This window comes from Scophthalmus maximus, chromosome 1, assembly GCF_022379125.1.
Source record: "Scophthalmus maximus strain ysfricsl-2021 chromosome 1, ASM2237912v1, whole genome shotgun sequence".
NCBI lineage: Eukaryota > Metazoa > Chordata > Actinopteri > Pleuronectiformes > Scophthalmidae > Scophthalmus > Scophthalmus maximus.
In genome coordinates this window covers 10,876,449-10,901,730 of record NC_061515.1, presented here as the reverse complement: position 1 = coordinate 10,901,730, position 25,282 = coordinate 10,876,449, and the positions used below count along the sequence as shown (strand labels likewise).

At 41.9% G+C, this 25,282-nt stretch overlaps 2 protein-coding genes across 5 annotated transcripts in view; one reads left to right on the top strand and one right to left on the bottom strand.

The window, feature by feature from the left end:
- The window catches only part of zgc:158766 (uncharacterized protein LOC100009641 homolog), a 33,345-nt gene extending 9,893 nt beyond the window's left edge, over nt 1–23,452 (top strand). For 2 of the 4 annotated variants that reach the window (XM_035629967.2, XM_035629965.2), the window contains exons 3-30: nt 753–1,992; nt 5,153–5,356; nt 6,084–6,207; nt 6,972–7,065; nt 7,629–7,715; nt 7,977–8,093; nt 8,429–8,527; nt 8,798–8,940; nt 9,041–9,179; nt 9,291–9,413; nt 9,511–9,675; nt 9,810–10,681; nt 11,441–11,690; nt 12,033–12,122; nt 12,945–13,169; nt 13,385–13,555; nt 13,646–13,823; nt 13,936–14,052; nt 14,481–14,759; nt 15,628–15,869; nt 16,148–16,210; nt 17,347–21,051; nt 21,132–21,298; nt 21,431–21,520; nt 21,754–21,810; nt 22,396–22,509; nt 22,613–22,729; nt 22,813–23,452. In XM_035629967.2, the coding sequence (XP_035485860.2) occupies nt 753–1,992; nt 5,153–5,356; nt 6,084–6,207; nt 6,972–7,065; nt 7,629–7,715; nt 7,977–8,093; nt 8,429–8,527; nt 8,798–8,940; nt 9,041–9,179; nt 9,291–9,413; nt 9,511–9,675; nt 9,810–10,681; nt 11,441–11,690; nt 12,033–12,122; nt 12,945–13,169; nt 13,385–13,555; nt 13,646–13,823; nt 13,936–14,052; nt 14,481–14,759; nt 15,628–15,869; nt 16,148–16,192 (5,004 nt within the window). In that variant the 3' untranslated portion in view covers nt 16,193–16,210; nt 17,347–21,051; nt 21,132–21,298; ... (3 more) ...; nt 22,613–22,729; nt 22,813–23,452. Of the gene's footprint in view, nt 1–752; nt 1,993–5,152; nt 5,357–6,083; nt 6,208–6,971; nt 7,066–7,628; nt 7,716–7,976; nt 8,094–8,428; nt 8,528–8,797; nt 8,941–9,040; nt 9,180–9,290; nt 9,414–9,510; nt 9,676–9,809; nt 10,682–11,440; nt 11,691–12,032; nt 12,123–12,944; nt 13,170–13,384; nt 13,556–13,645; nt 13,824–13,935; nt 14,053–14,480; nt 14,760–15,627; nt 15,870–16,147; nt 16,211–17,346; nt 21,052–21,131; nt 21,299–21,430; nt 21,521–21,753; nt 21,811–22,395; nt 22,510–22,612; nt 22,730–22,812 lie in introns of those variants that run through there. The other 2 variants (XM_035629966.2, XM_035629968.2) reach the window with 2 other exon arrangements.
- Nucleotides 17,566–20,500, bottom strand: si:ch211-269k10.4 (uncharacterized protein LOC100150242 homolog). The gene is made up of 6 exons (XM_035629969.2): nt 20,404–20,500; nt 19,532–19,733; nt 18,856–18,975; nt 18,671–18,727; nt 18,469–18,576; nt 17,566–18,373 (listed from the first exon to the last, which is right to left on the bottom strand). The coding sequence occupies exons 1-6, from the start codon at nt 20,418–20,420 to the stop codon at nt 18,275–18,277; spliced, it is 603 nt and encodes a 200-aa protein (XP_035485862.1). The 5' UTR covers nt 20,421–20,500; the 3' UTR covers nt 17,566–18,274.
- Nucleotides 23,453–25,282: the final 1,830 nt, after the last annotated feature.

Below are 25,282 nucleotides of genomic sequence, written 5' to 3'. Positions count from 1 at the left end.
AGATGGATAAGACAAGATGTTTGAAGAATGTGAGAGCAGTGCTGCAGAGAATGAAAATCTTTGCAGAGTGGGAAGGGGGGAGCACCAGAGTGGGACAGAGTTGATAATTGTTCTAAAAACAAGCTGAAAAGGAGCCATCCCTCTCTGAAAAGGGACACAGAGGGAAACTGTGGTCTGTCTGAGAGGCTGCCATGGACACTTGTGTCCAAAGTGAAACTCAATATTCGCTTTCAAAGGATTTGATTGCAGTGGGTTAGGGCTCGAGGACCAAAGCACTGAAACTTTATTCCTCTGTATTCATCTCTCTGGTGATTACGCTGTGACGATAGCCGTGGAGCAATAGTATCGCCTAAGCCTAGCCCCTGAGAACTGCCTGCTGTGCATGAGAGTCTTTGTATGGCAGGCAACACGAGAGGCTTCAGAGGAAGATCACATCCTGAGTCTTTGCCTTGACATTCATAAGAGATGAAAAAAGCAAACCCTTGAGCGCCGTATCTTTGCTCGCTCTTCGAGTCTTCTTATGCTGTCACAGTGAAGATTTGTGTTGTTGTTGCTGCGAAACCAGGCTTGATCGGACAGGTTTTCAGTGACAGTGATTCATCCAGTTCGTTCCGTGACATCATCCATTAAACATGTGTTTTGACACAGTTTTGCAGATGTCTTGAAATGATGCAAAGCTGTGCCATGACACACAGATGATAGTAATGTTCTATGAGAGTGGGTACTGACTTCTCTTCTCTGCTTTCTCTCAGGTGAGGTTCAGAGGCTTGTTGTTCCATCATGAGGGGTGGCCCCTCTGCATCCATGAGAAAGTTGTCCTGCAGCTTGCCCCTCTGCACAAAGTCCGACTGAAGCAAGGAGACTTCTACCTACAGATCGTTCCTTTGGGCCGCAAGACTGCCAAGCTAGTGATAAAATGTTTGTCAGCCAGTGGGCAGGCCATTGCAGAAGTTCCCATCGCAGAGAGCATGTACGGCAGCGTCTTCACAGCTGAGTTCCTGCAGAATGTAACACGCGACCGAAACCTGCACCCACTACAGAACTGTCTGCTCACCACCGGTACCTCTGTGTACAGGACGCCGTGGAAGAACGTGGTCAACCCTCTGTTCGTCAGCAGCACGTCGGACGCCATCATGCAAGCACGCTGCAGCAGAGGTGGCTTCCGCGGCCAACTCAGCACCTGCAGCACGAGCGGATCCACGGGAACTCTGGACAGCCACCGCAGCTCCAGAGAGTCGCTGCACTCTCAGGGAGCTGACTCCATCTTCTCTGAGCCCACCTCGCCAAGCCGAAACCACACGGACCCCAGCGGAGAGAGCCACAGCGTAGGTGCATCGGACACTGCTACGCCCATCATTAAGATTGAAGGACCAACTAAAGAGTGTGGGATGGGACCGGGGAGTGGGGACACGGGTGGGAGAGAAAGAGGGCCAGGGTCCAAGATGCTCTCTTTTAGTACGGACCTCAGTAACCCGAGCCCTCGACGTCGCCTCCCGAGGGACTCTGTAGCCTTTGAGAACAGGAGACTCTTCAGAAAATCATACATGGAGGCCTTGCAGAACCCCATGAGCCTCGGTTCAAGCTCTGAGTCCATCTTGGAGGAAAGCCCCGAGCACAGTCCTGGCCTCAGAGAAAGAACGGTGACAGCAGGCAGCAGTCCCGACACCCGGACCTCCTCCAGGGAACTGTTATCGCGAAGGTTGGGCGGCCGAGGCTGGCTCAGTATTGACGACTCCCGGCCCAGCACACCTTTGTTTTACTTACAGAGGGGGTTACGGAGTGCCGAAAGACGGGCAGAGCGGCGTTCAAAGTCACTGGAGAGGACTAACAAGGCGGGCCAGGTTAAAGGCCACCGGGAACGCTCTTCCTCCGGAGGCTCTGTGAACATATCACCCAAAAAGCTGATAAATGGCTATGCTCTTCGTTTTGGGAAGCTTGATGTGGAGGCAGCTTTACCTGGTTCTGAGAGGAGAAGCAGCAAAGAGGAGTCAGGTGTGTATGAGCACTTTGGCTTATTCTGAGTTAACCTACATGAACCATGCTTTTGCAGTGTTTTGTCCTGTTTGAGTAACGTTTGCTTCCTTCACTTTATATTACGTTAAAGTCGCCCTCCGCTCAAAAAAGTGTTTTTCTTCTGTTTCTGTGCTCTAAAATGTTGTCTATTGGCAATGGGGACTCCTCTCCTGGAGTAGGAGATTTCTGTGCGTCTTGATTTGGTACGTCACAAATACAGAAAACCAATCGCTGTCGAATATGCAAATGTTGGCAAAGAAATCGGAAACTTCCAGCGCCTGCGGAGGCAGCGCATCCACGAGAGCCATCTTGATGCGCACATTCTTTCACCGCGCAGGCAGCTGTGGTGAGCGCGGCCTGTGTTATTTGCATATCATGAATATTCATACTCTCAGAATTCCTCAATGAGGGAGAGAGAGTGGATAGTTTCCCGTCCCATTTCAGAGGGTTTTTTAAAAACTCTTTTGGGGGTTAACAATGTTAAACAAAATATAAGCATAGCTGATTATTTTCATATACTTTAAAATGTGACTGGAGGAGTTCTTTAGGATTTTTCATGTAAACTTGAACATTGAAATGGGGACCAAGAAGTTAGTATCAAAAAGAATAAATATTTAAACAAAGAGCTTTTCATTTATTTTTTAACAGAACCTTACACTTCAGAGTTGACAAGTTTGTCTTTCTCCAGCAGTGGTTGAATCATCAGTCCACAGCTCATCATTTATCACTTATCGAATAATACAGCCTGAGGGTGTAGAAACCGAGCTTCACTTCTAAAAGCAGCATAATGGTGGTTTGTCATCAGGGCGTGTGTTCGTATCCTGCAGCAGCACTGGTAACAACAGTTCATCGGGTGGCTGGACCTGGAGTCTCAGCTGAGGCAGCTCATCTCTGGAGCATTAACACTGTCAGCGGTGACAGACTGCTTTTCAAAGCCCACACTGTGTGTGTTTTTTGGCATGTTCAGGAGGCAGGTATCGCCCAACCCTGGAAACGGGACTTTTATTCACAGCCCTGTATTTTCTTTACCACTGTCGGTCTGTTTTGTTTTGTGTTGGTTCATATTGGGCAGCTCAGGGAAGCAGCAATGTGAGAATACCACCCAGGCCACCGTGCTGTTTTTAGAAAACACAGCTTCTTCCGTGAATTGAAATATGAGGTGAAAATAGGACTATCCAGGATTTAAAAAAATATATATATAAATTATACATATGCTTATTTAAATATATTAGAGAATTCCTCACCACCATTCAGCAATACAGTAGCTGAATCACATCACTGTTGCTAAGATTACCTCACAGGGGATTGTGTTTCAGCTGTTGCAAAGCAGGTTTCCCACAACGACATTTCAAAGGCAACAAAGGATCCTGTAAACCCTGTAAACTAACCACAGGGACCCCAGCATCCCACAATGAGATGACCCTACAGTATTATTGGGGCTGGGGGCTGCACTGATCCCAGATGGGTTGCCTCATTTACAAAAGTTTCCTTTGTGAACCAATCAGCCACTGGGGATTGACAGGGGGGAAAAGAGCCTTTCAAACTCTGCCTGTGTCTTTGGAGAGTCCTTTCACTCCAGAAACACGAGACTTAACTTGCACTGAGTCACACCGCTCCGAAAAAAAATACTCCACAAGGGTTGAATAACCCGAGATGTGAGCCGAAACACAAAACACATAATTCACATTTTCATTTATGTGATCAGTAAGTCAACGCAGCAGCCAGCACAGGCCGAGCCCCTCTGGTGGCTTTGAAATGCATTCAGTACAAAAAAGCAGACTTTCACACTGGACCGTACTCGGGAGGCTTTACTCTACTTTTGTCACTTCCTCTGAAAACAAAGCAATTTAGGAAACATGCAGCAAACACATGCCCGGCCACACAGTCGGACAGGAAATGCACTGAGTGTTTGAAGACAATAGAGGCTGAGCTGGGAGGGTTTACTGTCACAGAACGGCGCAGGGCAACGCAAGAGGCCTCAAACTGCTTAAAAAGACAACGCACGACAGGTGCCCATCAGACACAACAGAGAATACACAATAACTTGTATTTAAACCTAAATTACCAAGTGAGTGAGTCAAGTCAGTGATATTTTTTACATGGGTAAATGAACGGAAACCCCAACTGAAAAAAGCCACAGCAGAGGCGTGTGTGTGTTGCGTTCAGGGCCAGTCTGTCTTTATCATCAGCTCAACAAATCAAATACAAATCAACTGTTATTTTTTTATTTCACATAGCGACCGTTCGAAGCGCTTTATAGAACAAATCACAATCATACAATGTTCTGAAAGTTTTCCTGGTGCTGCAAATATGTCTGATTCATCATAGATGGACGGCAAACTCCAGACAATGTCCGGACCCAAATTTGAGGACATTTTCCGGAGTTCATGTCTTGAAACAGCTACACATTCATTCATCACTTCTATGTACAGCACGTTTTCTATCACGCATCCTTCATACACTGCAATTTAGGGTTAAGTGTCTTGCCAACCCTCTCTATCTCCTGAGCCACGGCCGACTGTCTGATGAACGGTCAAATACTGCGTTTATCAAGTGTAACAGAGAAAAGCAGAAAAGCCTCAAATTAGACAAGTACAAAAAGACATAATTCAAAGCATTTTTCTCTGAATTTATATGATTTCCTTATCAGTGAATTGTTGCAAGCTCTTCTGTATGCTGTGCAATACATTTGAATCCAGTTGTTGAAGCCCATGAGAGTATATACACAGATACTAAACACTGAGGGGAGATTTGCAGGCTGTTCTGCAGCCTCAGGAAAAGGATCAAGTCTAAGAATTGTGGTACCACTTGGGAATGTCAGGAGCAGAATTCCTGTAAACGCCGCCTTGAGGTATGAATTGGGTGAAGAGGAGGAGGTGAAGATATGAGAGTCTAATAACACCGGAGTTTGCCATGACTCAGGATGGCTGAACACCTGGTCTCCATGATGAGTCAGTGTGGACTCACGACGAAAGCACACTCCTACGTTACCGCTAGTAAACACTTGTTTCTTTAGGGGTAAGAAAGCACTGAGGCGAAAAGATAATTTCTATTGATTGCGCTTTATTTTTGTACTATGGTTAGTGTTTGTACATCATTTTGATAAATGATGCTTACTAATTATGAATTATCTCCACAGGACCATGTGATGATGGGATCAGCAGTGAGAGCAGGCAGCACAGGCACAGTGGAGAAGAGTCACGCGGTCCTAAAGCTGCCAATGGGACCGCCATCAGCCTGGCGTCAAATTCAAGCTCTCAGTGTGACAGCAGCTCAGCTCTCCCCAAACTGGTGTCAGGGGTGAACCAGGAGCTGCTCGTATCGGGTGCCGTGATCTTGCCAGGTAGGGGACGAGCGATGCTTTCACCTCCACCCATCAGCTCATTTTATACTGTATATTTGAGCTGCTGAAGTCATTGAGTAGTCTTATTTGTTGCTTATGTCATCACAAAAAATCATGTCAAAAGATAAATCCATAAATTAATAAATAAACAAGAGCATTCAGAGAGCGCAGGCTTTCACCGAGGCTGTCCAAAATGTTATTGCCTGTTACCATTGGCCAAGACCTATCTTTGAAGAAAGTTTCATGCAAATCTTTCCATAACTTCTAACAAACAGACAAACCCATCACCTCCTTGACGGAGGTAATGAATATGTACTGTGCTTCACATTGACATGGACGAAGAAAACTTTCCTCGTCTCCTTGCTCCCATTCTTTTTGAATATATTTTGGAACTTAACACATTTGTATTGCTTATTAACATTTACAAATGTGCAATTCTGTTTAAATTATACACCAGAAACATGTCTTTTCCACTGCTGGTTTGTGTTAATTTTGAGTTATTGTTTATTTATTGTTAATAGTGTGTGTTTTGTCTGTGGAAAAGGCTGAAATCCAATCCATTTTAAAATTTAACAAGCCTTTTTAATAAACTTTCATTCCTAAGCTCTCGTTAATATCTTATCCCAGTTAGATGGCAAGATCGAGATGACACTGTAAAGTTAAGAAGGTGATAGGCGACATCTGTGCGTGTTAAGTGTTGACCCCCTGCCGGCCTTCTCTCTTCCAGGAAACAGAGATCGCAGTGGGAGGGCAGTGCTGCAGGTGTGCACGAGAGCTCAGGTGTGGGCAGGTGAGAGTTGCACGGTCAGTGACCTCACCTGTTTACTGGGCTACTACTACTCTACACTGCGGTAAGTCACACACACACAGACACACACACTTAGGTTTTTTTCTGTCTGTGTTACTGAACAATAACTTTCACACCTGTACTTTTCCCCTGAGGTGACCACAGCGACCGCTAATCCAGGATTTATTAATTAATACATTTTACTTTAGAGATGATAGATGTTTATTAATGCACAGTGTTTGTGAGCAATTATCTCCTGTGAATACAAGTTTTATCATATTACAACTGCGTTTTACTTTGTTGTCAGTCATTATCTGTTTAAACTGCAGCCTCACCTATGGCTGACATATACATTTATAAAAAGTTACAATGTTTAAAATTATTGTAACTGTTTATTGGTTACAATACAAACTAATAAATAGTGTGTTTTAAACCATTTGTTCAATGCTCATATACTTTTCATTAAGTTTCATTAAAATAGTTTAATAAAACGCATTGTAAGAAAACTTGAGAATAAAAAATCATCAGTTTCACAGGGTTTTTCTAATAGGCACTGTTTGATATTTGTTCTTGCTGAGATGACTAATTATACTGTTTTTCTCAAGCAGTAAAATACGTGCAGTCATTCCAAGGCAGCACAAAATCAATATATGTTTCTTAACTGAACTTTAAATGTCGCAATAGAGTCAGTCACGTACTCCTCAGTTCAGTTTTACCTCATTAATCAGGCGGCACTAATTCCTTAGCTGTCAAAATATAGTATTGCATGCAGTCCGTTTGTTTGTCTTTTTTACAAAGACAGCACTAACTTTAATTCTTTGGTTTCAGGAGAGAGCGACGGGATCAAGGTCTAACTGTTGTCATAGACGGCAGGAGGCAGCAGCCTGTCCCAGCTCTGTTGTCATCTCTGTCTGAACTGCAGGTGAGCCCACAGTGGAAAATATGTAATTACCCTCCAACACGCCCAAAGAGGTTTCAGGCCCCGCAGAGTCTTTGTTGTCTCTCTCTCTCTCTCTCTCTCTCTCTCTCTCTCTCTCTCTCTTTCTCTTTCTCTTTATCTCTCAGAGTTATGGCATTCCTAAAACATTTTCTATTGTTCGGCCTCTCGGTCTCTGACACAGCTTTTATCTATTTTTTAAATATTTTTTAAGTGCCCACCTTGAATGTGTAGTGACTGCACTTTACTGTAAGATGTGTTTTTTTCTGAAAAAGGCTAGCCTCAGGGCCCTTGTAGAGAAAGCCTGTGCTTACTTGTCTGTTTTTAACCACACACTGGGAGCGGGGGTCGGCTGCAGCCGACGTGTCATCATGTTATGATGATGAGTTGCTCTCCGATGTAAGACTGCTAATTCTGTAAAACCTCAACACGCCTGCTGCACAGTGTTTAGCCATTCACCTCAGAAAAAAACACATCTTCTAATTTTGTTATTGTTTTATGTTTTTCATTTTACGATACTGTAAAAATGACATGTGCATATTTTTCAGGCTTCAGTACCAAATGCACTTTACTCGGTTCTCTTTCTGGTGGACAAGGAGGCAGCAGCTAAACCTGAACGAGACATCAATGTGCAGGTAAAAACAAAAATATTTAAAATAATGTGATGTGCGAATGCCAGTTCTTATTTGATTTAATAAGATTCAGATTTAATAAGCCTATTTGTTACTGTACTCAGATTTGATGAATCCTATCTAATCACCTCGCTGGAAATTAGACTTTGGGTAGTTATTGTATCTTTGAGGGAGGGTAGGAGAAACACTCTGACTGAGAACTGAGTGTGTGCGTGTGTGTGTGTGTGTGACTGTATGTTTGTGCTTTTCTTTTTCTGGGCACAGACTGAGACGCTGTCATCTCTGAAGGCTCTGCTGAAACACATCGACCAAACCCAGCTCACACGAGCCTTGGAGGGCACCTTCCCCTACGACCACAACCACTGGATCCACTTCAGACAGGTGGGTGTGACGGAGGGGGCTCGGCCTGTAGCCAACATCATAAACATACTGTATTTGTAAACTTAACTTTAGTGCATAGCGTGGGTGGGAATACCTTTTGAAATTGCTGTTATTCCAAGGTTATGTATAGTTACAAGAAAGGACTTCTCTGGGCCAGATGAAATATGATCAGTTAGAGATATGGAAACTTGACTTTTCTTGACTCACCCATTTCATTTCAGGCAGGGACACTGGACAATACTTTTAACTTCTCCTCACAATGCCCTACAGATTTGAAGTATTTGACACTGCTAATTATCTCGCTTCATGTCTTTTTCTCTGTCTTTCTCTTGCAGAAAATTGAACCATTTGCCAGCAGTTGTAGCGCCGCCATTGCCTCCCTTCAGGAGTCTATCAGCACATTGAGCAACAGCGGCAACATGAAGACCTCAAAGGTCAGACCCAGCCCCTGTGGGCTGTCTGGCCTGCTGACCTATGTGTCTCTGCTGGCACACAATAGCTGCCTGCAGGAGTAAACAATTGAGGACTTAGTTTTATGGTTAACCCTCATGACCTTTGTCCAGTTGAGATCAATTAACCTTGAAAAGGATTTTGTTTTGAATTAAAAATAAAAGCAAATATTTCACTTCATTAGTGCTTAGATCCCCTGTGAAATTGTATTAATTTATACATAATCAATTTGCCTCTGGACATGTTTGATTCAGGAGGTTTCTGAGGTGATGGAAGTGCAGAGGCATCTCATGAAGTGTGTGCTAGATGACACTCGTCTGAACAGACTGCGTCTCGAGGGAGGAACTGTCCTTGCCCGCATCAGGAAGGAAGAGGCCTGCGAGAATGAGACCTACAGGTACTGCAGGCAGAGTGGTTGAACTCAACCATATCGCGGTTAGTGCCTGTCTTGATAAACCTGTTAAACCATATTTTTTTTCTTCTTTTTGTTCATTCAGGGATGCTGTAGACATGTTGAATGCACTGTACAACCAAGTAGATGAAGAGGTTCATAAGCTTGTGATCCTGTCCAACAAGTCTCAGAAACAGTTGGAGAGCCTGCTGGAGGTGCGCACATTTGAGGAGCAAACACAACAGGTGACCTCAAACTTTATTTCCCTCCACATTGTGGATCTTCGGTGCTGCAGGCTGTCTCCGCTCCCAGTGCACAAATGTGATAAATCCATCCAAAATCCCTTGTCTTCTCAGATCAAACTCTGGTTCAGTGTAGAGGGAGAGAAGCAACTCGCACCTTTGGAATCACAAACTCTGTCTGTGGCCAAAATCAAGGAGATTAGAGAGAGCTTGGACCTGTTTCTAGAGGAGTCTGTGGTAAGCACAACAATTATAAACCTGTTCCTCGTTGTTTTTTATGTCTAATTTTCAGAAGACAAGCAGTGTTAATTTGATTTGTCCTTCATACCGACAGCACCAACAGAGACATGGCCTGCAGCTTGTGAAAGAGTCTCCAGAGTTTCTTCCAGGGTCCGTTCTCCTCGACTTTAAGCAGCATCTGGGCTCCATCCTGAGCAGAGTCGAGCGGAGGAAGACCCAGCTCGACATCCTAACCAACCTGCATGAGTTTTATGACTCAGTAAGTATTAAAAAAATCAATTCAAAGTTTACATTTGCATTTTGAGATTCAGGATTTAATTTTAATGCTTAAAAGAAAAGCTGGACTCTGATCTTTTAACTGGCCTGATTACGATTTCTCTTTCCTAATTGTAGGCAAACCAGTGGATGGACCACTGTCAGGATTATTTCCATCACCTCAGCCTGGACAGTACGGGAGTCAGTCTCTCGCCGTCTGTGGTGCAGATCCTGCAGGATTACTGCACCGAGGCCTCCAAGTTCTCCATGGACAACTTCAGCACCCTTAATGACATGGTGCTCTCGCTGGAGAGTCCTCAGCAGCTGCAGCAGTGGAGCACAGTGTGGCACCAGTGTCAGCAGACCAAGCAGCAGCTGGAGGAGACTTTGTCCCGAGCCGTGGCCGCAGCACAGGACTCTACAGCTGTAGACACAGCGGCTCCTTTAAAGACTGAAGAGAGTCAGATTGACACAACAGAACAGCATGAACATAACGGTTGTGTGCTTTTACCTGGGCTGAATACACCGCTGACTTTTGAGGACAACAAGCCTCACTCTGCTGGGCCTTTCTCCAAAAGCCCATCCAGTTCAATCTCCTCCTCCTCGCACTTCACTTTCTCGCCCGACTGCGACAGCAAACTGAGGCAGAGTCCGTCCATGTTTGACGACACGGACAGCGACTGCACCATCGACTCGACCATCTCCTGCCACTCAGAGCCCGTGTACACGGGGGCTGCCCGCCTCCGCAAGCAGCCGATGAAGAAGATCATGAAGAAGACCATGAGCTACGAGCTGACACCGAGAGACAGTGGTCACTCAGACGTCAGCCACATTCATGGCTACACGGGCGTGTACATCAAGGGTTTGGAGGTGGCAAATAATGTGTCCGCAGAGAAGAAGCTGCAGAGACCCGATGTGACGAGCCCAGCGTTAGGACGGAGCCGCAGCATGTCCACGCCGTCCAGGGCTCATGACAGAGGTAGTGATGGCGACGGCAAGAAACAGAGCAGGTGAGGAAGAGAACCACAATATTACTGATATACTTATTATATTACTACTTATATTACAAACAAACAAGATGAGTGTATATTTACAAGGCATAGACAAAATACCAGCAACAACACTGTGAAATATAATTGACCAGCTGAGGAGAAAAGACCAATGTCCTGCTGTTGTTGCATACATTTTGTTAAAGTATAATGTGTTGACAAATATTTGTTTGGCTATTGTTTTAGTTAAAGTCAAAGTCCTTCTCTGGTGTTTTTGGTATTTTGTCTACCCCACTTATTAATATGTCAAAGTCAAAGCTAGTCATAAACTTACAATGATATTAATATAGTGATATTGTAGTCTTCATACAAATTGAATAAAGATTACTGGCAATCTGTTAATTATTTTTATACAATTAACCCCATAATATTCCATTTATAATTGAATAATGAGAAGGTCGGTATTGTCATAAAATAATCGTTAATGTTTTTAAGATAAGTCAAGATAAGATAATTCTTTATTTATCCCACTGTGGGGAAGTTTGCCGTTTTACACCAGAAGATAAAATAAAAATAGAAACATTGAGAAAAGAATTAAAATAAGTAAAGCTGGAATATAAATACAGGAAAAATTGACTAAAATAGAAATCATGTAAACAATATAACCCAAAATATATGCAGTGTGAGATTACCTAAGGTTGTTTTGGTATTATATTAATACTTATACCAATGTACTGTAAATATCGTAAAGAAATATTGTCCTTATTTTTTATCTACCAGTAAAGTGCAGCACATCATGGATGAGATGATCTCAACGGAGAGGGAGTACGTGCGGTCACTCAGCTACATCATCGAGCACTATTTCCCGGAGATGGAGCGCCTGGATTGGCCCCAGGACCTGCGGGGGAAGCGCAGCATCATTTTTGGGAACGTGGAGAAACTGTGGGACTTCCACAGCCAATACTTCCTGAAGGAGCTGGAGTCATGCGCCCACTCGCCGCTGTCCATCAGCAGCTGTTTTCTCAGACACGTGAGTCCACGCGGTCTCGTCAATGCAGCACAGTGACAGCTTGAAAAACACCACTCAGGTCCCAGTCACTGTGATGATGTGCTTATTTGTTGTTACTGACTTTTCTTCAACTTCATGTAATGTTTCCAGTGTAGTGACATGGTTTCACTACCTCACTGTTCCATTATAGTTTGTAAACCCATGTATTTAAGTCACCTGTCACTGAAAGCAGAACCCATACAATTACATTTACCGTCTCTTGGGAGCGGAATCATTCACAGTATGTTTGCTAAAACATATTGAAATGCATGAAGGCTTTTTTTTGCTGTGGTCAGTGTTGTAACTTGTTAATCTTGTGTGCAGGAGGATCAGTTTGGAATGTATGCTCTGTACAGCAAGAATAAGCCGCAGTCTGACGATCTGCTCAGCAGCCATGGGAACGAATTCTTTAAGGTGCGTCTGGAAAACTTCGGCCCTGGCCACATTCCTCGCACTGTGACCCGTCACCACTGTGTTCAAATCGACATTTGGTCGTGGTGCAGCCTTGTGTTATATCATAACATTAAGAAGCGTCACTCTCTCAAGGCCCAAAAAAAGCCTCTGTATTTTTTATACTATTTTTGTTTTTTTTATTCTTGTCTACCCTGCTGTAATAAAAAAATCCCCACCGTGGGGTCAATAAAGTTGATCGTATTAGTTTAAGCTTCTTATATTCTGTGTATATATAGAGAAAAGAAAAAAGGAAAAATATGTTCTTGTTATTTCTCTAAACTACATGTAGCTCCAACTTCTTCAGATGATAAAGATCCTCAGTTGTCATAGATATGGTGGCAGAGCTCATAACCCCTTATCCTTTGTCGAAAAAACAGAGATATTTAAGTTGATATAAAAACAATTTTATCCATTTCATATTGGTTTGTTTTTAACCACAGGGAAGTTAAAAGTGTATTTTTCAACAGTAGAATGTGTCAGTGAATTCATATCTTTCGAATAGTTATTAAATAACTAAGTTTAAGGCATGCTTTGTGTTGTCTGTCATCTGTAAATTCATATGATAAATTGTGATATATATTTTTAATAATTTTGATATCGGCCTAAAAACATGCAGTATTGGTCAGGCCTGGATACATCGCCTCAACTCAACTGTAAACTGTATGAAAATAAATGATTCACAGTTTCACAAAGCTCTCCACATTTTTTCAACTTTTGCAGACTATTAATTTGTACAAAAGCAATAACACAATAACAATAAAAATCCTCACTGTGTCTCTCCAGAACAAACAGTTGGAGCTGGGGGACAAGATGGACCTGGCATCCTACTTGTTGAAGCCCATTCAGAGGATGAGTAAATATGCCCTGTTACTGAAAGACCTGATTAAGGAGTGCAGCCAGGCCCAGGAGCAGGAACTGAGTGACCTGCGCACCGCAGAGGAGTTGGTCAAGTTTCAGCTTCGCCACGGCAACGACCTGCTGGCCATGGATGCCATTCGGGGCTGTGATGTGAGTAGAAATACGTACGGCATGTGCTGCTGCTTCTAATGGATATTTTGATTTCAGCATAAAAGCCCTGTGCCACTTAAAGAAGACATTGGTCATTAAATCTATTCTGGACTTCGAGGTCATCTTGTTATGTATACAGTCATGTGAGGTCAGATCCCCGTCAGGGATTGTATTGTTCTCTGTCATGCATGTGAACGGTCATGTTTCCTCTTCAGGTGAACCTAAAAGAACAGGGTCAACTCCGCTGCCAGGATGAGTTCATAGTCTGGTGTGGACGGAGGAAATACCTCCGCCATGTCTTCTTGTTTGAAGACCTCATCCTTTTCAGCAAGACCAAGAAGATAGAAGGAGGATATGACATTTACATCTACAAACAGTCCTTCAAAGTAAGAACTTATTGTTTGAGGAAGTTTTGTTTTTTGTATAAGGGCAGGAAATTTAGTGGAGATTTGTTTTTTTTATTCTTTTCTGTTTAGACAGCAGAGATAGGTATGACTGAAAATGTTGGTGACAGCGGCCTGCGTTTTGAGATCTGGTTCCGTCGGAGGAAGTCACAGGACACGTTTATACTTCAGGCCAGCTCTGCAGAGGTCAAGGCTGTGTGGACGGCCATTATTGGCAAGATCCTGTGGAGGCAGGCGCTCAGAAACAGAGGTTAGATTACACTGTTTTTACACACGCTATTCCCTGTTCATTTCAGTATTGATACAGCAAGATATGGTAACATACACATTTTATTAATCAAGTTGTATTTTGTTGACTCCAGAGGTGCGTATGCAGGAGATGGTTTCTATGGGGATTGGAAGCAAACCTTTCATGGACATCAAGCCAAGTGATGCAGCTATCAGTGACCGATTCATCGACTATATAATGAAGGGGTCAGGTGAGCTGTTTATTTCTCTGGCTCCTATTCTCTCTCCAGTTTGTTTAACTCTGAGAACATGCACAGACTATACAAGGGATTATTTATCTTATAATCATGTAGACACAAAAACGTTTTTCTTTGCTAAAACCACAGAAACTTGGCCCTCACTGAAAGGTGTTTTCAGGCAAGTCACATTTGAAGAATTTCATTAGGTAAACACCTCAGATGTAATCTAATTCTTTCAGAATTTTACATGCAATTACACGTGAAACTATTTCACATTGCCTCTCTGTCATGGTTTACCACTGCAGCTGTAAAGAAAGATTCACACCTCAATTATCACCATTTGAACACCACAGGAATTTTTCACACATTCCTGTCACTTTTCCTCCCTCACATGATCTCACTGTCTCTCTCTCTCTCTCTCTCTCTCTCTCTGCCTACAGAGTCTAGGACGAGAGCCTCCATCGCCGTGCCCTCATTTGAATACTCCACTTCGTTCAAGAGGCCTCACTCCACCATCTCTAACAGCAGCACCTCCTCCTCCAGCAGCCAGTCGTCCTCCTCCCTGCTGGGCTCGCTCAATCTCCACCTGTGCTCCTCACCCTCTCACCCACACACACATCCGTACCCACTGACCGGTGTTCCCTCCTTTGCCCAGTGGCCCTACGACTGCATAGAGGAGGACGAGCTGGAGCAGGACACTGGGAGCCAGCCCTCCATGAGTGAGTGTCCATCTTCAGTTACATTGTATTAATTGGGTTGTGTTAAATTTGATTATTGAAAACTGGTGAACATTAGATACAGAAAGATTCTGGGTGGAAAACAAGATTTCAGAAATACAATTCACCATTAACGCGGTAGATTAACCACTTGTTGTCTTTTAAATTTTTTGGGTGTGTCCATAATCTGCAACTCCTTTGTGCTTTATCGTCATTTTCTTCACTTTTTTTATTATTGAAAGTATTTTCTGTAATTATTTAATCAGTGTTACCTCACAGCAGAAAACCACTTTTGGATCTGTGGGGAAAATCAAATGTAGTCTAAATTATTAAAGAATATATAAAATAATTTAGCAACTGTGAATAGCAGAATATCTTATCATAATGAAAACAGATCTGTTCAAGGTTTTCTAAATTAATGACACATTAATAACAACACAAAAATATTGTTATGACATTTAAAATACTTTTATAAGTATTGTCGGTGCATTAGTATGAATTCATTAATGTATAAATATTCACCCCCTCCAAGTCAGCATTACCTAAATTAGACTAGACAATAAAAAGGAGCCAGATGAAAGAAAGATTAATACGATTCAAAATGATGGACACTTCATAATATAATCATGACATATTAATATAATAACAAGTAAAACCAACAAAATATATTGGATAGCCTGTATTCGAAGCATTTGGTCTTTTTTCTGCCGCCACCACTAGGAGTCGTCCAAGTCTCAACAATTTCAATCCCACACACAGGAGAAGAAGAACTTATAAAAATGACAGACTTGGCACAGTATCTACATTCTTAATGGATTTCTGTTTTGTTTGATCAAGTATGTCTGTATCTTTTGTCTCTGTTTTGCCACAGATATTGAGAGCTCAGAGACGTCCTCCCCCTGCGCCTCCAGTGAAAGTGTTACAGGGCTCAGTGCCCTCACCGTACCCGGCCACCCCCGCATTGTCATGGACTCCTACAACAACAACAACAACAACCACGTGCCCTCCTCCTCTTTCCTCTGCACCGCCACACCTCCCTCCTCCATGGCATCACCTTCGATATTCGAGAAAGATGAAGACCTCCAACCCCAGGGCACCAAGTTCATCACAGCAGTGAGTGTTTGATCGTCCTTCTTGTCATCTTCTTCTACTGAAATGACCTGGCGCCTGTGCTACGAAGCAGGATTCGTGGTTATCGAGGTCACCTCAGATGAATCCTGAGAACATAACTGGTCAGACAAGCAAATTGTTGGTGTAGGGGGACTAATTATTTAAATGACTTGATATATTATGAGTATGATTGCAGACTCTGATTACTTAAAGGGACGTTGTGGGAAATAGTGGCAGCGCAATTGCATTCACAACCTTTTTGCTGTTCTGTTTTTGCCCAGAGCAAGACCTCTCATGTAGCAGTAGGCCTCTCTACTGTGGTCTGACTCAGAGTTTTTAGCTCAGTAAGTAAATGGTGTCACCTGAGTGGACACAAGTGTTGTTGTCATCACAAACCGCATTAACGCCTGTGAGGTGCCACCTCTGAACATTAATCTGTGGGAAATGTGCTTTGGTGCTTGTGCTGTGTGCTGCATGGTCGGCTGTGTGTCCCGGTGGGCTTCGAGAGCTCTCGCCCCGATTGGTGGTTTGTCTCGTAAACTTCTGGCTTTTCCTCGTGTTTACCTCTAAGGTTTTCTCTTCGCCGCTGTTCTCTCTGTGCATCCATTTTGACATGAGGGTGAAACGCATGCATGTTCTATTACAGCCTTTGTTCTGAGGTTTTGCAATGCACGCTGGGTTGAAATGTCTTCTCAATACTGTAAGTTTTGTGTTTTTAACAAACTTTTTCCTTTCATGTGTGTGAAATGTTCAAATTCAGTCTTTATTTGTGTATTTCAGACAGATACAAATGAATAATCGCAATATTAAATGCAAAAAATGAAAGATGAAGAAGATGAAATTAGATGACCTGGACAGTGGAACAAATGAAGAGAGCATGGTTTCTGTTATTGGACCTAAGTGGCGATAAAATACTTCATTCATTCATTATAATCCACCTTTAAAAGTTGTTGCTTCACACACGTTAAACCAGTAGGATCCAGAGGAGGAACATAATTTCTCTTTTATATGTTTTCATAAAAGTTTAGGCATTATTTTAAGTATTCTAATGTATATGATAACTTTCCCTGAAATCGCCCTACTGCATTTTACTCCAGTTTGAACAACTCTATTGTATTCTCACACTTCAAGAAAATACTTTATGTTTTCCCCTTTACTGAAGCATGTATAAAAGCTATTGATTTAAGATAAAAACTTTGAAACCTCCTGGAAATGTTTTTCTTTGTCTTGCAAGCAACACTGATTTCTAGTCATTGCTAAACATTTTGGGAATTTAGTGTAACCCTAACCCTAAGCATGGAATGGTTCTTTTTATGCCATTTTGCATCATAAAAAGTGTTTAAAATGGCCCTTTCTCTGAATGACACTCTTAATATCGCATGGTGACTCAAATATAAATATTGTGTGCATAATATTTTAATGCGTTTATTTCTCTAAAAAAAAATGTTTTTCCTGTTTGTCTTTCCTTCTGTCTTCTTAGCTGTGAAGTCTTCAGACTGAACGCTACCTGATGCCACAGCAGGTCGTAAATCCCAAGTCCAGCTTCGGAGCACTAAGACTTTCAATGGATGAAGCTCAACTATTGTACGACATTTCATGAGGATACTGTAAATTGGAAATTGACGCATTATATACACTGTCATGATGGTACGTCAGTGGTCTGTACATTTGTGTTGAATGATCTAGATATGAATCAGTGTTTATATTGTAGATGAGTTTTTTATTATGTATTTTACAAAACAAGAAAGTAGCAGGCAGGTCAACACTGATGTTGTTTACTGTCGCGTTTCTTTTGTCGCCAGTCGTGTTATTACAAGTTTGTACAGATGATTAAAATATGTCAACCATAAATGTTGTATTCATGTCTGTTAGGTTTAACATAAAATTAAGTATTTCCACCAGTAGATATTGACTCCATTATTTGCAAACAAAAGGAAAACAAATAAAACAAAAACATTTTTACAGTTCAGTAAAAGTTTCTGTGTTAGAAAAAACAAGTAGCAGATATTTCCTCTGATAACGAAGCATGAGTATAAAACCACACACACACACACAGAGAACCTTGCAGAAAAGCCAGAATGAGCTGAACTATGAGACCCACTACTACCGTTAAACAAAGAGGAACAGAGGTTGAGGAGGAAGAAGTGCGGGTTTTTTCTTTCACGTGAGAAGCTGACATTTGCTCACCACAAGCCTTGTGTTCTCAGTCCCAGTCAAACATCAGACACAGACCACAGCCCGGCCTGTTCAGCAGCGGTTTCAGCTCCAATTTACAATCAAGACTAACTAAAAGCAACACGTGATGAACAATATAGTGAATAATATAGTGCTAATATGGTGACTCTACTTAATCACTAATTTATAGCTCTATTGGTCCTCTATAAACAAACATAATACCAACAGCTTGATCATGGTGCTTTGTCACGTTTCTCTTTAGAGAACCAGAAGCAGAGAATTGCAGAGAGGAAAACCTCAAGCCCCATCACACAAAGTGCCAGCACCTCTATCTGTGAGAAACATAAAGATCATCAATACATTGTTTTTTGCATCATAAAAACAAGCCCATCTTTGAAGCAGGAGTTTCTTTCATTTTCATTCTTACCCTCCAATACGGTTCATCCACTGGATTCCCGTAAGCCAGGTCAACGCCTATCAGACAGGCTGCAGCTACGGTCACAATGATACAGCCACAGTTTACTGCAAACGACAGCTGGAACAAAAGTCATAAAATGACCTATGAGCTGATCATCCTTTTCAACGGCTGTGATGTATCGTCAGTCAGGCTTCTACTGAGTCGTACTTACAGGTAGTAATCGTGGGTATTTGAACAGCAGGTTGGAAACTACTCCAGCAATGATGAACTGGAGAGAGGAGGGGGATACAGCTCAAGAGACCGACTTAAAACCTCAGCACCAAAATAATTACCTCATAGTTTTATCTTCTTTACTCAATGCATGTGTTTTTTTAATGACGTTGAGCAGAGACGTACAAGCACTCCGGTGAAGTGGGAAACTCTGAACAGAGTGAAAAGGGACTGGTCCATCTGCTGGGTAACAGCACATAAAATACCCACTCCGACACTGAGGAAACCGCTCACCATCTGCAGAGACTGACAGAGGAATGACAGAGGATACATATATATACACACACACACACACCACTTACAAACTATGAATGAATGCACTAACCAATCACATGAAATATCACGGGATGCATTGTCACTGCAATAAAAGCATATATTCATGAAGTTCATATTGTTTGATAAGTATTTGTATAAGAAACTTTTTGAGTAGGTGTTTTGTTGACCATGTTGTGCAGCAATAGCAGTTTTTGCACTTCAATCCCTGGTTGCTCTTAGTTACATTCTGAAGCGTCTTGAGCAAGACGACAAACCCCAACTCCTCATGATGAGCAGCGTATGCCATCAGCGAGTGAATGTTCGTGGGAGATTGTGCTTTTTTTATCTGCATTTCAAGGTAAAAACGCAATAAGTTTACTGCACAAATGAGATTTTTATGCTATATCTTTGAGGTAATAAAGCAGCTACGTGACCTGAGATGATTTGCCTTGTGTGATGTCAGTAAGCCCTCAGGTCTATAGGGTTTATTTTTTAATGGCTGTTACATGCGATTGCATTTTACAAGTGTTTGCATTTTGTATCTTACCCCCAACACAGAAGGTTGCTTCTGTAGGAGGTCATGCAAGGGCCCTTTGTCATCTGGCAAGACCTCTGTCGCTTGATATCGCCGCACCATGGTCGGCTCTCCACTGTCGGCTCTGTGCGGCTCCTCATCAGTTCTTTGGATATCCATGTCAACATCGGCACAGGCCATGATGCTTCTCTGACCTGGAGGGATCCAAATGATTCTAGAGTAATAAAATGATTTAGAAATCAAAGTATTATTTTTCACTGTCAGTCCTTCAGTACTATTTTAGCATCATCAGGGAACAAACCCAAGTAAACTACAGAGTGACTACAAAAAAAGTAAACCCTTATACGTTGAAACATAATAGCACATATCAATCCTGTAATAACCTGTTGAAATAAATGTGTAACATGTAATGTTTCTCGCCCCTTAGTGTCAATAACATGGACAATATACTAAGTAACTTATTATATATTATAGTCTAACATGTCACAGTACAGCAGAAAAAATTAAAGAAATTAATCTTGTATTTGTAATTTTTCATGGACAGATCGTTCAATTTTCAATATTTATAATTCTGCAGTCCGGTGAACAATCAGAATTTTAAAGTGTGGAATTGTACATCACTGGCTTTTTATGAACATTAATAATACAGTGTGTCAATACGTTTTTCATCAAACAAACTGGAAAAGTGTTAACCCAACATAACATAATAATTTATCACAGTTTTGTCTTTTTATCAAGTTTAACTTTCTCCTTTTTACAAAACATGACAGAATATTAATAGCCAATCTCAACCGCCTGATCCTCATATTCTTTGCAGAGCTTCTCAGATGTTATATTTAAAAAACACATTGAAACGTCCTATATATATATATATACGTACTCACATGTATGCAGACTTCATGATGCCTACAAATTCTTATAGTGCATTTTAAATGTGTACAACAAAGCATTTTGCAGTGCGATGTAATGAAGATCTTAAAATGAGATTCTTACCAAGTTTGGCTTGAGTCGTATCTATTTCCCTCTTTGTATGTGTCTTAAACAAATGTCTTGTTCTTTAGGCATTTTTCACTTCCCTGCAAATACTTAGAAATATATCTCACACCTCCACTTCCCCACCCCGTCAGTGGTCTCAGCACTGTGTTCAGCACTCAGAGGCTCATTAACACAAGTTGCTCCTTATTGTATTTCTGATACAAGAAACACGTTCTCTTTAAGTTTATGACCAAAAGTAAAGTAAAATATTAGGTCTTTACGTTTTTGAAAGGTTCGCGCAATCAGTCTGCACACAAGCCTTTTGTGTTCTTTGTGTTATTTGTGTGTGTGTGTGTGTGTGTGTGTGTGTGTGTGTGTGTGTGTGTCTGTGTGTGTGTGTGTGTGTGTGTGCGTGTGTGCGGGTTGGTGGTGGTGGCAGAAAGAGAGAGACAAAAAAAGACCAAGACAACTGGCTTGCCTGGTCATTTCCTCTTCAAACTTATTTGTCAAAGCAGAGAATTTCTGATCCGAATCCAGTTAAGAGAAAAGATAAAAAGGTACGTGACTGAAAACCTGCATTACAGATCACCAGTGATTTAAACTGCTTTACCGTCCTTTGCACTGATCTTGTTCACAGGAAAAATGAGGAAGACATTTGTGTGTGATGAATCGATGGTCATCACTATTCCCTTAGGGAATTTCAAAAACGATGGAGCGGGTCAACTGATGCCAGAGAAGTTCAACTGTGTGTTCAGGGATTCTTTCAAGGTCTTCGTCGTCAGGGGAAAACCTAAACCTCTTGGAGTAAGTTTAGTCATTTATCGTACAGATATAAATGTGTTGCACCACGTAAACACACTCTTATATGGTTTATGTTTTATATTTATTGTATTTTCTGTTTGTTTATCTATTTATTTATTTCTTTTTATTTACAAGGCAGCCCAGGCCATTGCTGGTGTGTTTCTTTGTACTCTTGGTCTGGTTTCAGCAGTGAAATTAATGATCCCCACCGTATCCAGTGTTCTGGTAAATACATTTTTAAAAACACCAGTTTGAAACTATTATTCTGGGTGTTTTTTGATGAATTTGAATATGTAATCAAATAAACTGGTTGTTGAACGAATAGTGTGCATATGTAGTTTTTCCGTTAACTGCTGTGGCGCTTCTTATTTTTATCTTCATTTGTTATGACATAGGATTTGGAAAAACATTATTATATTTCTGTGTATATAATTTATATATTTTATCATCAACCTTAGTTTGTGGTCTCTGGTTGGCTGTCCTATGCTGCAGGAAAAGGTCCTTGCATGTGTGTGGTAAGTAACATTTTTTAAGTATTTTAAGAAAAAAAGAAAAAGTAAAACTTGTTTGCAAGTGACTAAACTCTCTCTTTTAACCTGTCTCTTTTATTTCAATGTAAAAAAAAGTTGACTGAAACTACAACTTTACTTTAAAAACTGCTGGCATATGCTGACATTTGTACATGTAAAACTAAAGTAGTTTTATTCTGTGTTTCTGATAGAAGATTATTTTATTTTAAAATTCTCTGGTTTTTTAACAGTATTCATAGGATTCTTCTTATTCAGCTCAAGATTAAAATGTGTTCCTTCATATGCCAAATATGAAATATGTTGTTCTTTTGATATGATGTATCAGAATAATCTTTCATTGCTCTTAAAAATGTGGATTCAGAGGGAATATATGATGATCATTGCAATCATTTTTTTAAATCATGGAACTACATAATCTCTATTTAATTACTCAAAGATTTGTTATTGTCTGTGTGATTGTAACTTAGCTCAAACTTAGTTTGATCGCTGACTCACTGACACTTTGCTGCTGTAATGGATGTCTGTGCGGACATAAACATATGCTTAATGTAACGTGATGTCTTTTTCCAGGCAAAGCTGTCATTCTCTCTGAACATCATAAGCTTCTTCTGGTCAATTGCGGTATTCTCTGTTACCGTGTTCCAATTGCAATATTTGTCAATATTGGATTCACATCATGAAACGGTAAAGGAAAACACCATGACCATCAAATGCGTGACCACATTCCCTCTGAAAGACAAAACAAATGTGTTTTCACTTCCAATAATCTCTTCACTTTTTTAAACAGCTGTTTAAAGGAGTCATTGGATTGATGATGAGTCTGCTGGTCTTTGAGAATTCTGTTGCCGCGTTCTTGATCTACTGGATGAGTAAAGCTATTTGCAGAGAAGACTTCAACACTTTGGTACGATTTTTTTCTTTGCAGCTACATTTATGCTAGATGAATAAAACATTACTAAAATAATAATAGTCTTTCTTTTTCTGCAGCCCATCATACTGCTGAAACAGAGAGACTGAAACAAAAGAACTGATGGAGCTCAACAAACAGAACACAGAACCAACCATATTTAAACGTTTGACTTCCTGCTTGTATAAAAACGGCTTGCAAGCCTTCAGTGTCATACAGTATATCCGTCAAAATACGCTGTGCAAGAATGTGTTATTTTTGTGTTTGTTTCAGAAATAGTTTCAAAAAATGTAAAGTTGCCTTTGAATATAATGTGTCATCTTTTACTTTTGCACCAATGCCGGTGTGTTGCTTTCTGCAGAAAACTGTATTGTCCCAACTTGACATATTTCTCAATGTCCAATAATCATATTTGAAAGCTACATTCATATTTGCTGTTGCTATGCTGATTGCTTTTTGTTGAGTCATGATTCTTTTATTTCTTTAAACATTACAAAGACATATATATTTGTCTTATAATCTCGGTGACACCCTATGGATTTCCTGTGCAGTATTTAATTATCTACTGCAACTTGGTTTGACATTTGATCGTATTAAAAGCCTGGCTCCTCATTATGACCGTTGTTTTTGTATGACTCTACATTTGGCTTCAGATCTGTGGGTTATACTGGACTGTTTTTATGTTGTTTAAAAAATAAATTAAAGACTGAATCAGATAGAGTCAGTTACATGTGATTAAATTATTTTAGTAAATTTGTATCCATGCATTTGTCTGCTCGTTGAGCCTAAACCCCACTGACAATGTAGTTCAAAGAAGGGACTTCATGTTTGAAATTAGTTTGAAAAAAACAAAAACATTTCCAAATTAAATATTTTATGTTGTTGCTGATCAATAATAAGTTAGCGTGGAAAAAAAAACAGGTTGGAGCAAATAATCAGTCCAGCAGAGACATTAGGAAAGAATATGAAAAGTTTTGTTATGTGTCCTAAGGCCGAAAAAGAAATAAATGTTTAAAAATGTAGGTCACTGATTACTATTTGGGGAGATAGAATAGAAGAATAGAGTCTTGAGTAGAGATCATGTGTAAGAGAACATTTCATGTGGATCTCTCTTCTTGTCTCTCCTAAACTACCAGATGTAACATTAACAGTAAGTCGTAAGAAGGTTTTTGCTTTGTGAGAAGTGACAGTGACCTCTGCTGATGGAACTGAGGATGTTATTCCCTCTTCAGTGTCCTGTGAGACGAGCGCATGAAGGACACAAACACACTGCAAGTCACCTTCAGGTGAAGGATGTACACTAGTTTAGGAAACACATTGATATTCAGGGGGGAAAGAACTGTGATCAGGTTCACAACAAAGTTTAAGGCTGACATATTTTATAATTTTTTTGTTGTGTGTGTGAAAAGTTTGACGATGAGCTGCTGGAGTGGAGATGAAGAAAGTCTTTTGTGTAGAGGTCACAAACAGTAGCAGCACTTCATGATAAAGGGAGGACATGTGAACTCTTCCGCTTCGGGACACTCCCAGAAAACGTGAACCAATCAAAATCAAAACGATCGTAGACAAGCAACCACTGCTCAAACTGCCATAAGCTGGATATGTGATTAATGTTAAATATTATACCCGTTTCCTGTTTGCTATGAGTTTGCTGTATTTTCTGCCCCTGCCCCTCCTCCTCCACCTCCTCCTTGCCCCCCCTCTACTCCTTCTCCCCTCTCCTTCTCCTCTTCCTCCTCCCCCCTCTACTCCTTCCCCCCTCTCCTCCACCTCCTCCTCCTCCCCCCCTTCCCCCCCCCTCTCCTCCACCTCCTCCTTGCCCCCCCTCTACTCCTTCCCCCCTCTCCTTCTCCTCTTCCTCCTCCCCCCTCTACTCCTTCCCCCCTCTCCTTCTCCTCTTCCTCCTCCCCCCTCTACTCCTTCTCCTCTTCCTCCTCCCCCCTCTACTCCTTCCCCCCTCTCCTTCTCCACCTCCTCCTCCCCCCTCTACTCCTTCTCCTCTTCCTCCTCCCCCCTCTACTCCTTCCCCCTGTCCTTCTCCTCTTCCTCCTCCCCCCTCTACTCCTTCCCCCCTGTCCTTCTCCACCTCCTCCTCCCCCCTCTACTCCTTCTCCTCTTCCTCCTCCCCCCTCTACTCCTTCCCCCCTCTCCTCCACCTCCTCCTCCCCCTTCCTCCTCCCCCTCTCCTTCTCCTCTTCCTCCTTCCCCCCTCTCCTCCACCTCCTCCTTGTCCCCCCCTCTACTCCTTCTCCCCTTCCTCCTTCCCCCCTCTCCTCCACCTCCTCCTTGCCCCCCTCTACTCCTCCCCCTCTCCTCTTCCTCCTTCCCCCCTCTCCTCCACCTCCTCCTTGTCCCCCCTCTACTCCTCCCCCTCTCCTTCTCCTCTTCCTCCTTACCCCCTCTCCTCCACCTCCCCCCCTCTACTCCTCCCCCTCTCCTTCTCCTCTCCCCCCCCCTACTCCTCCCCCCTTCCTCCTCTCCCCCCCCCCCCCCCTCTACTCCTCCCCCTCTACTCTCCTCCTCTCCTCCTCTCCCCCTCTACTCCCCCCC